The sequence below is a fragment of the Symphalangus syndactylus genome, chromosome 18 (assembly GCF_028878055.3).
Source record: "Symphalangus syndactylus isolate Jambi chromosome 18, NHGRI_mSymSyn1-v2.1_pri, whole genome shotgun sequence".
NCBI classification, from domain to species: Eukaryota; Metazoa; Chordata; class Mammalia; order Primates; family Hylobatidae; genus Symphalangus; species Symphalangus syndactylus.
The window spans coordinates 63694727-63711696 of NC_072440.2; the positions used below are offsets into that span (position 1 = coordinate 63694727).

At 40.5% G+C, this 16970-nt stretch overlaps 1 protein-coding gene across 8 annotated transcripts in view; it reads right to left on the reverse strand.

Annotated features, from left to right (window-relative positions):
• The window catches only part of ZNF280B (zinc finger protein 280B), a 26418-nt gene continuing 9448 nt past the window's right edge, over nucleotides 1-16970 (reverse strand). For 3 of the 8 annotated variants that reach the window (XM_063623443.1, XM_063623444.1, XM_063623445.1), the window contains 2 exons: nucleotides 10366-10483; nucleotides 2932-5787 (listed from right to left, as the gene is read on the reverse strand). In XM_063623443.1, the coding sequence (XP_063479513.1) occupies nucleotides 4088-5719 (1632 nt within the window). In that variant the 5' untranslated portion in view covers nucleotides 5720-5787; nucleotides 10366-10483 and the 3' untranslated portion in view covers nucleotides 2932-4087. Of the gene's footprint in view, nucleotides 2300-2931; nucleotides 5788-10365; nucleotides 10484-16970 lie in introns of those variants that run through there. The other 5 variants (XM_063623446.1, XM_063623442.1, XR_010117126.1 and 2 more) reach the window with 4 other exon arrangements.

The following is a 16970-nucleotide window of genomic DNA, read 5'->3' on the forward strand; positions in this document are numbered from 1 at the left end:
GCGATTCTCCTGTCTCAGCCTCCCAAGTAGCTCGGATAACAGGCATGCGCCACCACACCCGGCTAATTTTTTTGTATTTAGTAGATAGGGGATTTCACCACGTTAGGCTGGTTGCAAACTCCTGACCTCAGGTGATCCACCCACTTTGGCCTCCCAAAGTGCTGAGATTACAGGCATGCGCCACCACACCTGGCCCCAAAAATGGAAACAGAAATTATTTAAGCAATATATTTATTACCTTTAAGGGCAAAGCATTTCTCATTAAAGCCAAGAACAAAGAAGCCCATTAACTCCATCTTAAATATTGTTTAGAAGTTCTGGCTGTAGCAATAACGCTAAAAATGAACACAAGTGGCACAAAGGCAAAGATTATACAGTGGTACTCAATAAAAATTACAAACTAAAAATAGGCCAGGCATGGTGGCTCACTCCTGTAATCCCAGCACTTTGGGAGACCAACGTGGGCAGATCACTTGAGGCCAGGAGTTCGAGACCAGCCTGGCCAACATGATGAAACCTCATCTCTACGAAAAGTACAAAAATTAGCTGGGCATGGTGGCAAACGCCCGTAGTACCAGCTGCTCAGAAGAATCACTTGAACTCAGGGGGTGGACATTGCAGTGACCTGGGATCGTGCCACTATACTCCAGCCTGGGTCACAGAGCAAGACTCTGTCTCAAAAAACAAAACAAACATCCCATTTTACTTATGGAGGAAAGACAATACAGCAACAATACAGCAACAGCATTTTTTTCACAAAACATTTTATTACTATAATTGATATTTTACTTATAATTTTTGGCAACATTAATAAAATAATAAATTTCATCTGAAAGAACAAGCGAGCAAAACAGACAAGGAAATTCACAAAGGGTAATAACAAAATACTAATCTTGACATATTCAATATATTTGTAAACAAAACAAAGTGACATTGCCTTAAAAATATATAGAGGTATCAATAGAAAAACAGAGAAAGCTCCTGAAAGAACGCACTATATTAATTTTCATTTCGTTGCAGGCACAGAAATTGACTCAAGCTAGCTCAACTCTAAGACAGAAGCAAAGCCCTTGATGATGATCGCTTTCCAGCTTTTTCATGAAAACCTAGGAAATTTAAATACTTTGAAGAGGAAGAAAAGAGTGGGGAGAGAGTAAAGTGCCTTTAAGAGGAAAAGTAAAAGTTTTTTTTTTTTTTTTTTAAAGGGAGATCTCATTGTCAGTGGCATTTTAAGAGCCTTGAAGCTCAATGAACCAAAGGAAGTGTCAAACAATTGAGGTAGCAAGCCATGCAGGCCTAGGGGAAGGGCATTCTAAGAAAGATAATAGCATGTGCAAAGTCTTTGGATTGGGAAGAATGTGATTTGCTTAAGGAATAGCAAGGCCAGTGTGTCAAAATAGTGCATCATTGGGGAAAACAGTGGAGAAGCATGACAGAGAATGAAAAAGAGAGGAAGGAGGTAGGCAGGGGCCAGATCACTGGAATCTATAGTTGGCAATTAATGACCATATGTACTCCTTAAGAGCATGCTTTAATGAAACAGCAAACAACAACAGTGTTGATAATACCAACCACTCAACATACAACTAAAACATTTCATATTTTTACCACAGAAACAGAATACGGGAGGTAAGTATGAAAAGTCTGTAGATCTATTTATACACAGTAGGAGTATCTACCTGAGACAAGAAAATCTGGCACACACATACCCACTTGCACACACATACCCTTTCTTCAACTAAAGAAAGGATTCAGGCTGTAATTTTAGCAAAGTGTCTTAACCCAAGCAAAGTAACTGAAAAGACCTAGTATAGTGTTCAAGGTGCAAATCAATCAAATGAGTGTCAGGCAAATAAATACAACAGAATCTACGGATCTACAGTCAGAAAATTTTCTATAATGTAGATAATATACTCACAACTTCTTTGTTATCTGTACTGCCTTCTACTCTAAGAGGGATGCTAAGCTCTTAATTATCTCTTCCCAGATTTTTGTGAAAGCTTAGGAAACTTAACTAGATTGAGGAGGGAAGAAAGGAGTGGGGAGAGATAAGGTACCTTTAAAAAGAAATCAAGGAAAAAGGGAGATATTTCTCCAGACCTATGTCTACAGCCAAGATGGCAGATTCCTTGACTGGTGAAGATAGGCTGCTGGGCACCTTGGTCGGGGGCGGAGGAACAAAGGATGGCACCAGAACACAAGCAGGGAGACAACTCCGGGAGTCCACAGAGGCAGCCAAGGCTGCTGATGTTCAGGAACCAATACTCAAAAGGTACTCCAGAATACTGTGAAACAGCCCCTGGGGAGAGCAAGGGAAAAAGATTCACCCATAGTACAGATTAGATAGGATAGATCAGATGAAGGACATTAACTCTAAGTCTTAACACCTACTGAATTAGAGAGACATTTCTTGCACACTGGTGTGTGTCAGGTAAGACCCAAACAGCATTAGTGTCAGTAAACTGGGAAACCATACATACAACAGAATAACTGCAAGCTGTAATACATTCACGTCCAAGGCAAGACATAAAGTTGCAAGCTTCACATGTTCAATTAGGGTAAGATATATATGCACAGAAAAATATAAAGCCATTATGGGCTTAAATTCAGCCAGTCACCCTGGGCTATTTTTGTCCACTGTACCTACTGTTCTTGGACAGTCCTCACTCCAGCTTAACAGTGGGAAAACTAAATTTAGCCCAGTCCAGGAACTGGACAGACACCACTTGTTTGGCCCTTTTCAGTTAAAACTATGGGTCCAGTATAGTTCAAATTATAGATATTAGGGCTTCTTCCCCTTGGGAAACTTGCTTTACAGCTGTGGCTGAGAGGAATATGGCCAGTTCATTCTCCACTAACGGCTAGCCAGAAGGGAGAGGAGAGGGAATGAATCAAATTCACCTTTAGATCACAGAACAGGAAGTCAGCTAGTACCAGGCACCATTCTATTAATTTTATTGCTATTTCATCTCAAACCAATGATACATGGCGGCTGTTTGATGTCTGCAGGGGCCCTTCACCAAAGAAAGCATGTTACTTTGAATGGTTTGGCTTCCTTGGATGTTTTCAGGTAGGTAAAGACACTCTGAAGCAGTGTTCCTTTTGACCTGGCCCCAAGACCAGAATGAATGTGTGCCTATCCTTCAACTAGAACAAAGAACCACTGCTCTCCCTCAACTAACCTCTGCCTTCTTGGTTTCTGCTCATGCAGCAGCTTCTCTTTCAATTCCACATCCTGGCTTTTTAGAATCTTTTCAGGTTATTTTATGCCAGCACAGCAGAGGCACTTCTGGGAATTCAGCAGCAAGTGGGCCAGGGCATAACAAAGCCATTCCAGTCTGACTAGAGTTAACCATGAAATGTTGAATGCATGAAAAAAGCTGTAAAGAAAACTAAGTATTTCAAAAATTCTATGAATTCTGTATATAGAAAAAAGAGCTTTCAAGCTTAGGAGTAACATGAAATACCAAAACAATAAATAGGTGCCAGGGGCAGTGCCTCACACATCCCAGCACTTGGGGAGGCTGAGGCAGGAGGCTCCCCTAAGGTCAGGAGTTCGAGATCAGCCTGGGCGACATAACGAGATTCCATCACTACAAAAAATTAAAATAAAAAAATTAGCTGGGTGTGGTGGCTGCGCCTGTAGTCCTAGCTACCCTCCAAAGGCTGAGGCGGAGGAATGCTCGAGCCCAGGAGTTCAAGGCTGCAGTGAGCTAGGATCACGCCACTGCACTCCAGCCTGGGTAACAGTGAGACCCTGTCTCTAAAGTAAAAAAAAAAAAAAAAAAAAAAAAATTAAAATTAAAAAAATAAATTAATACCTTTTTCTCTCTCACACATACACACACAAACACCTTTTATGTGTTAAGCCAGATACAGTTAACATGAAAACCAGATGTTTTAAAATAATAACTCAAAATTCAGATCAAATAATATATATCCTAAATCTTGTTTAAAAAGTCATGTATAATCCACTAGTTTCACTATTTTTGGTGCTACTGAATAACGTATGGTTTGTATTTTTTGTTTTATGAGGTTTTTAAATTTGGTTTGAAATACGTGCTTTTTAGATTTACTGAAACTAGAATTAATGGGACTTTTTTGAAATTTTGCTTTTAGACCTAGGGAGTGACGGTTCAGAGTCAGATGTGCTCACAGTTATGGATGCTACGTCCACTGATCCTGGCTGAAGAGGTTCCAGCGACACTTGAATAGTAACTTTTGTTTCAGGAGGTAATCCTTCTAGTTGCTTAGGCTTCTTAAACATTTGATGACACTGGGTCTTGTGCTCCATTTTCTCCTTGAAAGTTAAAAACTGTAACCGGCACTTGGAACACTGGTGTGCACTCTTTCCCCAGTGGCCCCTATAATGACACATGTATGGTGTTGCTGTTTTGAAAATTTTGAGACAAAAGGGACAAAGCAAATTCTTTGTGTTTTCATGGCATGTTCTAAAATGTGTTTCTACATCAGCAAAGACCGACGATCTGTAATGGCAAACCTGGCACACATAGGGCATTTCGCCAGGCTTATGATGGTCCTTCATGTGTTGTAAGAGGACCTGATCTGTTTCAAATGACAACTCACAGATCTTACAGACAGCAGAGGGCTCCTGGGTAGTGTGGACATTTTCGATGTGACACTGTAGCTGGAAGGGAGTGGGAAACTGCCGGTGGCAGTGCTGGCAGGTGGTATGGTTTTCCCAGCTGTCATTCCTCTGCTTCTCAAATTCCAAATGATGCTTCACGTGATTCATAAATTTAACATTTTTTAGAACTTTCACGCAGGTGAGGCATTTAAAGGTGGTGTGAGTCTTCTGTTCTGGCTGCACATCTCCTTTATGCTGTCCATAGTAAAAGTCACTAAGTAACACAATGGGATTTTCTTTCTTGGGATCAAAGGTCTTGTTTTGACTTGTTAGACTCAAAATGTCTGTTTTTGCCAATTCATTTTCCCTATCAAGATTTGTATTTATAGGCTTGAAATGGATATTGTCCTTTGGAAAAGCTGCTGGAAAAGGTGCTCCATTCTGAACATGGCTTAATGAGGTATTAATATTGTTTGAGGGTGTACTTTGCTGAGTATTCATTGTATGAAAGGTATCTGAAGGGGACGAAGCTGAAGAATTTCCTTCCATAATTCCATCCCTGAGTTTAGCCCTTTTGGGATTTATGCTGTTTACTTCGAAAGTAGAAAGTCGCTTTGATACATGAGGACTTTCATTTATACCTCCTACTGAAAGTGCTGCACTTACTGGATGATGCAATGAACCTGTGAATGTAATCAAAGGAGAAGGTAATTCTGAAGAGTTATTAGGCACAACTTGTGGTGAACTATTTCTATAATCAGGTTTAGACAAAGGCTCAATAATAATAGGACTATCTGTTGATCTCGATTCAAGTTGGGAAGCTGGCAGGACGGTCACTGCTTCTGATGTAAGGGTCTCATGACTTTTAGGCTGCAATTTGTTAGCAGTATCTTTTCTAAGGTGACCATACTTTTTTCTCCTTGACCATGAACCCGGGGTGACTCTGTTCAAAATGTTTGAAACGACTGGTTTTGAATTTGAAGTCACCCCAACAAAGATTAGCTCAGCATCTTCATTTACATGTTCCACACCAACAAAGATGAGCTCAGCATCTTCGTCATCTACTTGTTTGGTTTCTTTTATGTTCTTCTGTGGTTCAGGCTCTTTCTCTTCTTCACATGATTGTTCCATTTTCTAATTTTTTTATTCTTGAATGGTGTGGCCACAAGTCCCAATGCTTCCTTTATATAAACTGCCACCTAAGTACAAACATACATCAGTAAGTACAGGAAAATGCATTACCTTATTTAATTCTCCTCCAAAACATTGTTTTTATAAACATCACTATTTTACCAACAAAGACACTGAGACTGAAACAGCTTAAAACCTATGATAAAAGATCAGGTTCCTATGAATCTAGAATCATAACTTTGCTGTACTGATTGTGCTCTATTCCATTTTTTTTTTTTTTTTTAAAAAACCTACCAGTAGCTAATCACTAGGCAAAATCATATGGAAAAGGACATACATTTTTACGAGGGCATCATTGTGCAGTGTTTAGAAACATGGGCTTTGGAGTTGAAGAGTAAGCTGGAATCCTTAGTCTACCACACACCAGCTGCTTCCTCTTTAGCAAGTTTTTTACTTTAAAATGTATTTTCCTATCTTAAAGGCAAAAATTCTTATTTCTTAGACTTACAGTAATAGCTGGTTTTTTAAAAGCACCATCTATTCAATGGCAGCTTGATTTGTAGTGGAAATGGAAGAAAATTACATTAAAGGTACATATCTCAATTGATTCATATATAGTAATCTCATAAACATTAATATAGAAAAGAGGTATTAAATTTATAGAGTTAGAGTACCTACACATAACCAACAAACAGCATAGCACAATGTCAAGTGCCAGGCAGATAATCTCATCCCAACTCATGGCCTTAATTATAATCCATTCACTAATGCCTCCTAAATTTTCTCCTCCAGTTCTGACTTACCCACTGAACTTAAACACAACAGTGCTTCCTCCTCAATCTCTTCTCCACACAGCAAGCAGATCGATTGTGTTAAACAAAGTCAGACTGTATCATTGTTCAGCTCAAAACCCTCCAATGGCTTTCTGATTAACTGAGAGTAAAAGACCAAGTATTACCAATGCCTAGAAGACTACACTACCAACCACACATACTGCTCCTACAGTTATCTCATACTACTCTCCACTATCCACTTCACTGTAGCCACACTAACCTGCTTGCCATTTATTTTATTTATTTTAATTTTTTAAATTAAATTTTATTTTTTTGAGATGGAGTCCTGCTCTATCACCCAGGTATATATTTCAGTTCACTGCAACCTCCACCTTCCAGGTTCAAGTGATTCTCGTGCCTCAGCCTCCTGAGTAGCTGGGACTACAGGCACGCAGCACCACACCCAGCTAATTTTTGTATTTTCAGTAGAGATCAGGTTTCACCATGTTGACCAGGCTGGTCTCGAATTCCTTATCTCAGGTGATCCACGTGCCTTGGCCTCCCAAAGTGCTAGGATTATAGGCATGAGCAACTGCACCTGGCCCTCCCTGCTACTTCTTGAACATACTAAGCTCTTTTCCTTGCTCAAAGCCCTTGTTCTTTCCAATATGAATGATCATTTGGGTATCTGCATGGCTAGCTCCTCACTGCCCTTAGGGCTCTATTCCAAGTATCCCTCTCGGTGAGGTTCTCAAATATTCCAACCAACTTCTAACCCACATTCCTAATCTCTTTTCCCTTTTCTTTCATCCCCAAAGCCCTATCACCATTTAACATATTACAATCCTATTTATCTTGATTATTTTCTATTGTCCATCCAGTGGAACATAAAACTCAAAAGGGCAGGTATTGTATCTTTTGTTGACTGCTGTATACCCAGCACAAAGAACAGTGTCTGGCACAGGACAGGTGCTCAACAAATACAGAATTTGTTAAATGAATCAATAAATAGCGACTCTCCTTCATAAGATCCTTTATTTTTAAAGAAGACTATGCTCCATTAATTCCACATTTTCTATGAATTTACTCTGAGAACTTTATCCATTGGAAATTCCATAGGCCAATAAAAGACTTAAAGCTGCTAGCTTTTTACAAATATTTGACCACAACCAGTAGTTTAAAAAAAGTTATATGGAGTCCAATTACACAAGCACATACACATAAATAATAACTACCTTTACTACACAGGCTGCATTCTAAAATTTTCTATTTCATTTTTCTTGTCTTTTTCTTTTTTTTTTTTTGAGACGGAGTCTAGCTCTGTCGCCCAGGCGGGAGTACAATGGTGCAATCTCAGCTCACTGCAACCTCTGCCTCCCAGGTTCAAGCAAGTCTCCTGACTCAGCCTCCAGGGTAGCTGGGATTACAGGCACATGCCACCACACCCAGCTAATTTTTGTATTTTTTAGTAGAGACAGGGTTTCACTGTGTTGGCCAGGCTGGTCTTGAACTCCTGACCTTGTGATTCACTAGCCTCGACCTCCCAAAGTGCTGGGATTACAAGCATGAGCCATGGATTACAAGCCTGAGCTGCGCCCGCCTCCTTTTTCTTAAATTAACCACTGACCCACAAAATCAGTTAAGCCTCATCACTAGGTCACTACTAGTTGTTTCAAAAACTGGTCTAATGCTAGCAAAATGTAGGCACTAGAAACCAAGGTTCAAAACTCACCAATTTCTAAAAACATATCAAGATTCACTGTATCCCAATGTGGACCCTTCAAATCAACATAATCCAAAGCATAAAAATTAAACTGATATCTAATACATGCCATGCATATTGTTTTAATTTTAATTAGGATATCAGTATCTAATTTTGGAACATATAGACAATATTTATTCCTATAAATATGTGTATCACCTTGGAAGTGAATTTAAAAAGGAATACAATATTAAGCATTGTCAACTATATACAAACTGGTGTATCATGAATAGTGATTTACAACTTAATTAGTAGATATATAATGCCAGAAAAAATATAAGGCAGATATGAATACACTGCTCTCTGGAGTCAACTAAAATTGGTTTAGTCTGTCTATACACAACTTCAATCGCCTAACTCCAGGATGATGCCACCTAGCCCAGTGTTTCCTAAGCATTACTGACATTTGGGACTGGATAATTCTTTGCTGGGGGCTGTCGAGAGCACTGTAGGATGTTTAGCAGCATCTGTGATCTCTACCCACTAGAAACCAGCAGTAGTCCCCCAGGGTGGCAACTAAAAATGGCTCCAGGAATTACCAAATGTCCTGTGGGAAAACTCCTGCCCAAATCCAATCTTCTTCTCAGGATCACTTCCACATTTCCAGTAACTACCTTCTAGGTAATTCTAAATGTATTTTCTAACATCCTCTCTAAAGAAAATACCTGGCTGGGCACGGTGGCTCATGCCTGTAATCCCAGCACTTTGGGAGGCCAAGGCAGGTGGATCACAAGGTTAGGAGTTGGAGACCAGCCTGGCCAACACAGTGAAACCCTGTCTCTACTAAAAATATAAAAAATTAGCTGGGCGTGGTTGTGGACACCTGTAATCCCAGCTACTCAGGAGGCTGAGGCAGGAGAATCCCTTGAAGCCAGGAGGTGGAGGTTGCAGTAAGCTGAGATCACGTCACTGCACTCTAGCCTGGGTGACAGTGCGAGACTGCATCTCAAAAAAACAAAAGAAAATATTCTAATTCACAATCATTAATATTCTCCAATATCCTAAAAAATCAGACTATAATCTGACAACATGGCCATTAGATTTATCTGAAGACTAATTAGTTTATTATTGTTATTATTTTTTCTTTTTCAAGACGGAGTCTTGCTCTGTCACCCAGGCTGAAGTGCAGTGGCACGATCACGGCTCACTGCAACCTCTGCTTCCCAGGTTCAAGTTATTCTCCTGCCTCAGCCTGTCGAGTAGCTGGGATTACAGGTGCGCCACCACGCCCAGCTAATTTTTGTATTTTTAGTAGAGACGAGGTTTCACCATGATGGCCGGGATGGTCTTCATCTCCTGACCTCATGATCTGCCCGCCTTGGCCTCCCAAAGTGCTGGGATTACAGGTGTAAGCCACCACGCCTGGCCAATCTGAAGATTAATTTTTAAAGCCCCCAAAAGTTTATGATTTACTAAAGTTATATGGAGGGTTTGTAGACATTAGCATTAAGATGCCTAATTCCTGAATTCTGGTTTTGTGCTCTTTCTGCTAAAACTGACTTAGTGCACACCTATTTCTGATGATATTGCTGTTAACTGCTTAGTCTTCCAATGTCTCATTGGATTCATTTTTTCACTCTCTATTTTTTAAACCTGTTCAAACCTCCTCTACCTCCCAGAAAATGTCAAGTACCTTATAAGCCATTTTAAAGAACTTTTAGAGCATCGCTCATTCTACCTTTCATGTCCATTCCTATTAATGGCCCCCAGCCCAGGCTGCAACTTCTAGGTTTAGGTCCACTGGTTACTTCATTTTTGTACACTTGTACTAGACCCTAAATTGTTCTGTCCTTTTTCTCTATCCTTCAAATTATATAACACACCACCACAAGATGGATCTTAAAACACAACTGTAATTATATCACTCTTCTATTCCTAAGCATTAAATGATTCCTCCAATTCTAGAGAATATTTTAGGTATACATAATTTGGGTTACGCTATGGGCTGAACTGTGTTCCCCCCATCCCAAATTTGTATACTGAAGCTATAACCCCCAATGTGATGGTATATAGAGATGGGGCCTTTGGGTGATAATCAGGTTAAGATGTATTCATGAGGATAGGGCCCTCATGATGTGATTGGTGCCCTTATAAGAGGAGATACCACAGACCTTGCTTCCTCTTTCTGTCATGTGAGAACACAGCAAGAAGGCTGTCATCCACCAGCCCGGAAGAGAGCCTTCCCTAAGGAACCAAATTGCCCAGCATCTTGATCTTGAACTTCCCAGCCTAAAAATGTGAGAAATGAATTCCTGTTGTCAATAAACCATCGAATAAGCAAAGAAGAAAGAAGTGTTAAACTGGGTTCTAATAACACTGCTGGACTTCCTAACCAGTTGCTCTTGGTTAGATTTTTGGCTGTTGTCCATACTGCTTAACCCTCCATCCAACCATCATTCAAGATGAAAAAGAGGAATAGAGCAAGGATCAGGAACAAAGCTAATAAGTTAATAAACAAATTCATTAAGAACGAGAGTAGTATTAGACCATGAGAGTTTTCTTCTCCTCTAGATGTCCACAGACCCTTCTCTACAAATGTCCACCAATGGATGAATGAATGCTTATTTTCCAATTTGCCAGAATCTTGAGATACTGGGGTAGGGAGGTTAGACATGCAAAGACATATCAGATCTAATGGATTTGTCCTCAAAAGTCAATTCACACCCCCGTGATGGAGAAGCCAATAGGAGGGTTTCAATTCCAAAGAAAGCTGAGAGATCAGTGGATGATAACCCACCTTCCAGATTATTTCTGTGCATTCAAACAATGGCCCTTCTAGTAGATCACTGTTATAGCCACACACAAGTTTTTTTCAGGCATCAGTCCTACTTGAGTAACTTCTGTGATTAGATTTTAGGCCACCAGGACTCCTATGGTACCTATCCCCACCATCTTCCCTTGCCTATCACTTTCTTCACCCCACTGCTTCTTTCTCGAACTTGTCCCCCACCCCCACAAATAACTCTGCACATTTGCTATCTTAGAATTGAATGCCCATTAAACAGAGATCCTTGCAGTAAATGGGAGTCTTATAGGATCCTTAAAACTACAGCAAACATTTGTATTCCATCCCAGGGCAACTAAATAAAACAAAAATAACTTTTTCATAAATATTTTTTAATAAATACTTTTTCAAAAGTAAGCTGAGGATGGTAGTGGAGTGTAAAATAGGGTTGAAACTAGCCTGAGAGGCCAGGTGCGGTGGCTCACACCTGTAATCCCAGCAGGGGATTACACCTGGAGGCCAAGGTGGGTGGATCACTTGAGGTCAGGAGTTTGAGACCAGTGTGGACAACATGGGGAAATCCCATCTCTAATAAAAATACAAAAAATTAACCAGGCATGGTGGCACACACCTATAGTCCCAGCTACTCAGGAGGCTGAGGCACAAGCATCTCAGGAGAAGTTGCAGTGAGTTGAGATTGTGCCACTGCACTCCATCCTGGGTGACACAGCGAGACTCCATCTTTAAAAAAAAAAAAAAAAAAAAAAAAAAGGCCAGGCTCAGTGGCTCACACCTGTAATCCCAGCACTTTGGGAGGCCGAGGTGGGTGGATAACCTGAGGTCAGGAGTTCGAGACCAGCTTGGCCAACATGGTGAAACTCCATCTCTACTAAAAATACAAAAATTCGCCAGGCATGGTGGTGGGCGCCTGTAATCCCAGCTACTTGGTAGGCTGAGGCAAGAGAATCAATTGAACCTGGGAGGCAGAGGTTGCAGTGAGCCAAGACTGTGCACAAGACTGTGCCATTGCACTCCAGAGCCTGGGCAACAAGAGCAAGACTCCGTCTCAATTAAAAAAAAAAAAAAAAAAATCTAGCCTGAGAGTCTAGGAGGGGAGTAACTATTAAACCAAGGTCGTTCCTTATCAAAAGACATGACAATTTTCACAGACTAGACTGAGAGAAAAATGAAGAATTTACAGATCCGTACTACTATTTCCACTCTTGCTACCTCTCTGACCTTTTATCCCCTTCAAGTGCATGTCCAAATTTACCTTCTCCATAAGACTTACTCTGACTACACTATGTAAAATTACAATTCTCTTATACCTCCTCAACTTCTAAGCCTGCTCTATTATTTTTTTCCTAATTCTATAACATCATCTTCCATTTCACCAGAGAATTGGCATTTTTATTATACTTACTATCTTTCTTCCTCCACTGGACTATTTGTTAGTTCCTTCTGTTGAAACAGTTTGTTTTGTTTTTGTTGTTCATTTTTGTCTGTTATGTTTACTGATTTCTCTCAAGTGCCTAAAGCAGTGCCTGGCACACAATAAGCACTCAAATATTCATTAATGGAAAAAGGTTATCTAGAAGTAGTCAGAAATCAATTCAAAAAAGTAGACTGAGGGAAAAGTGGAAAATGTTCAAATGTGGGAAACAGCCAATTTTCTTCAAGTCTGGGAGCTCCTAAGGTGTACTGTTAGAGGAAATGTGACAGCCCCACAATCCTGGGGTTCAGAAGAAAAATATGTATGGCCAGATCTCATCATAAGGACAATAGTTTGGGGAAGCCTTTCCTCAGAAGAGTATGTGTGTGGTTAAAAACTCGTGTGTGGTTATAACAATGGTTTACTAGAGGCTGGGCATGGTGGCTCATGCCTGTAATCCCAGCACTTTGGGAGGCCGACGCAGGCGGATCATAAGGTCAGGAGTTTCAGACTAGCCTGGCCAACATGGTGAAACCCCACCTCTACTAAAAATACAAAAATTAGCCAGGCATGGTGGCACCCACCTGTAATCCCAGCTCCTCAGGCAGGAAAACTGCTTGAACCCGGGAGGCAGAGATTGCAGTGGGCCGAGATTGTGCCACTGCACTCCAGGCTGGCTGACAGAGCAAGACTCCGTCTCAAAAAATAACAAAGAAAAAACCATGATCTACTAGAAGGGCCATTGTTTGAATGCATAGAAATAATCTGGAAGGTGGGTTATCATCCACTGATCTCTCAGCTTTCTTTGGAATTGAAGCCCTCCTATTGGCTTCTCCCATCATGGGAGGTGAGAATTGATTTTTGAAGACAAACCTGTTAGATCTGATATGTCTTTGCATGTCTAACCTCCCTACCCCAGTAGGAGTGGGATCTACTCTTTTTTTTTTTTTTTTTTGGGGAGTCTCGCTCTGTCACCCAGGCTGGAGTGCAGTGCTGTGATCTTGGCTCACTGCAACCTCCGCAGTTGCTGGGTTCAAGCAATTCTCCTGTCTTGGCCTCCCAAGTAGCTGGGACTACAGGCACATGCTACCACGCCCATCTAATTTTTGTATTTTTAGTAGCGATGGGGTTTGACCATATTGGTCAGGCTGCTCCAAAACTCCTAACCTCAGGTGATACGCCCGCCTTAGCCTCCCAAAGTGCTGGAATTACAGGCGTGAGCCACCGTGCCCAGCCTAGGATCTACTCTTAAGCAACAGAGAAAATCAGTCATTTTTCCCTTTTCCTTCCCTTCCTCCTATGAGCAGAATCTTGGTCTCCATCTTTAAAAAAAAAAAAAAAAAAAAAAAAAAAGGCCAGGTGCAGTGTGGTTCACGCCTGTAATCCCAGCACTTTGGAAGGCCGAGGTGGGCAGATAACCTGAGGTCAGGAGTTCGAGACCAGCCTGACCAACATGGTGAAACTCCATCTCTACTAAAAACACAAAAATTCGCCGGGAGTGGTGGTGGGCGCCTGTAATCCTAGCTACTTGGTAGGCTGAGGCAAGAGAATCAATTGAACCCGGGAGGCGGAGGTTACAAAGGAGATTTGACAGGGTGGCAGTTCAAACTAAAAGTGGTCTGATAGTTCAGAGTCAAGTTTCTTCACTAAAGCTGAGTTTTTAAAGGGCTTGAAGAATGATTTAAAGACGGGTTGTGGAGGACCACAAAAAAGACAACTAAAAAAAGGCATAACAAAGTCAACTTGTTAAATGCCCAGCAACAGGGTGAAGTTAAGGGGAATGGTGGAATAAGGACCTACAGATAGCTGCTGCTTCATAAAAGCAAAGAGAATACTAGCAAAAACTACAAAAATCACGTTTTTCAGATCCTGGAAATTAACAAAAGCTTGTAAAAATCAAAAGATTTTATTACAAAATGGTTTGGCAGTTCCTCAAAATGTTAAACATAGACTTATGATCCCACAAATCTACTTCTAAGTATACACTCAAAGAAATAAAGGTACTCAGGTACATGTATACATGTTTATAGCAACAATCCATAATAATCAAAAGGTGGAAACAACCTAAATGTCCATCAATGGATGAATGGATAAACAAATCATGGTATATATATATAACAGAATGTTTATTCAGCCATAAAAGAAACGACATACTGATATATGCTACAACAGGGTAAACCCTGAAAACATACCATGTGAAAGAAGTCAGGCAGAAAAGCTCATATATTGTATGATTTCATTTACAGGAAATATCAGAAATAGATAAATCCATAGACATTAAACAAAGATTTGTGGTTGCCAGAAGATAGGAAAGGGAAAATGGTGAGATTCTTAATGGATAAAGGGGTTTCACTTTGGAATGATGGAAATGTATCAGAACTAGATAGAGGCAGCACACGTACAATATTACAAATGCACTAAATGTCACTAAATTGTTTATTTTAAAATGACTGATTTTATGTTATGTGACTTTCACCTCAATGAATTATTTTTTAAAATTAAAGAGGGTATATTACTACCAACCACACAGAAATAAAGAGAATTATAAAGGAATACTATGAAAAATTATCTGTCAACAAATTAGATAACCTAGATGAAACAGATTCCTAGAAAGACACGAACTAATGAACTGACTCAAGAACAAACAGAAAATATGAATGGATCCAAAACAAGCGATAGAACTAGTAATCAAAAAACTTCCCCAAATAAAAGCCCAAAATCATCGATAGCTATGCTAGTAAATTCTTAACGTTTTTAAAAGAATTAACACCAATCCTTCATTAACTCTTCCAAAAATTAGAAGACAGAAAACTTTGCACATCTTTCTATGAGGCTAGTTATTACTCTTATACCAAAATCAAACCAAGAAATCATATAAAAAAAGAAAACTGGCCGGGCGCGGTGGCTCACGCTTGTAATCCCAGCACTTTGGGAGGCCGAGGCAGGCGGATCACGAGGTCAGGAGATTGAGACCACGATGAAACCCCGTCTCTACTAAAAATACAAAAAATTAGCCGGGCGTGGTGGCGGGCACCTGTAGTCCCAGCTACTCGGAGAGGCTGAGGCAAGAGAATGGCGTGAACCCGGGAGGCGGAGCTTGCAGTGAGCCGAGATCGCGCCACTGCACTCCAGCCTGGGCGACAGAGCAAGACTCCGTCTCAAAAAAAAAAAAAAAAAGAAAAGAAAAGAAAACTACAGGCCAATATCCTCTTTTTTTTTGAGACAGAGTCTCGCTCTGTCGCCCAGGCTGCAGTGCAGTGGCGCGATCTCAGCTCACTGCAAGCTCCGCCTCCCAGGTTCACGCCATTCTCCTGCCTCAGCCTCTCCGAGTAGCTGGGACTACAGGCGCCCGCCACCACGCCTGGCTAATTTTTTGTATTTTTAGTAGAGACAGGGTTTCATTGTGGTCTCTATCTCCTGACCTCGTGATCCGCTTGCCTCGGCCTCCCAAAGTGCTGGGATTACAGGCGTGAGCCACCGCGCCCGGCCAGTATCCCTTACAGAGGCAAAAATCCTCAACAAAATGTTAGCAAACAAAATCTAACAACATATATAACGATTACATACCATGACCAAGTGGGATTTATTTAAAAAATACAAGGATGGTTCATTCTATGAAAATCAACCAATATTAATTTTATTTTTATTTTTTTAATTTTAATTTTTTTTTTTTTTTTGAGTCAGAGTTTCATTCTTGTTGCCCAGGCTGGAGTGAAATGGCACAATCTTGGCTGACCACAACCTCCGCCTCCCAGGTTCAAGCAATTCTCCTGCCTCTGCCTCCCAAGTAGCTGGGATTACAGGCATGTGTCACCACGCCCAGCTAATTCATTTGTATTTTTAGTAGAGACGGTTTCTCCATGTTGGTCAGGCTGGTCTCAAACTCCCGACCTCAGGTGATCCGCCTGCCTTGGCCTCCCAAAGTGCTGGGATTACAGGTGTGAGCCACCATGCCCAGCCTATACCATTTTAATAAAGGACAAAAACGACACCTGCCTGCAGAAAAAACACTTGACAAAAGCTAACATTCTTTTATGATTTGAAACAACAAAACGATTAGGAATAGAATGAAACTTTCTCCACCAGACAAAGGCATCTGTATGAGACTCACAGCTATTATAGTATCATACTTAATGGTGAGACTGAAAGTACCCCTGCCCCTAAGATCAGGAACAAGACAGATGTCCACTTTAACCACTTCAACTCAACACTGTACTGGAGGTTCTACAGCCAAGGTAATTAGGAAAGAAAAGGAAGCAAAAAGCATTCTGATTGGAAAGCAAGAAGTACAACTATAATGGAGATGACAAATACAAATAACTCAATTTTTTAAAAGGGCAAATAACTTGAATAGACATTTTTCCAAAGATGATATACAAAAGAGCAAGTAAATATATTCAGTGTCATTAATCATAAAAGCAATGCACATTAAAACCACCATGAGATACCACCTCACACCTACTAGGATAACTACTATTAAAAAACAAACATTGTTGGAAAGAAATTAGAATCTTCATGCACAGTTACTGGATTGTAAAGTGGTATAACTACTACGGAAA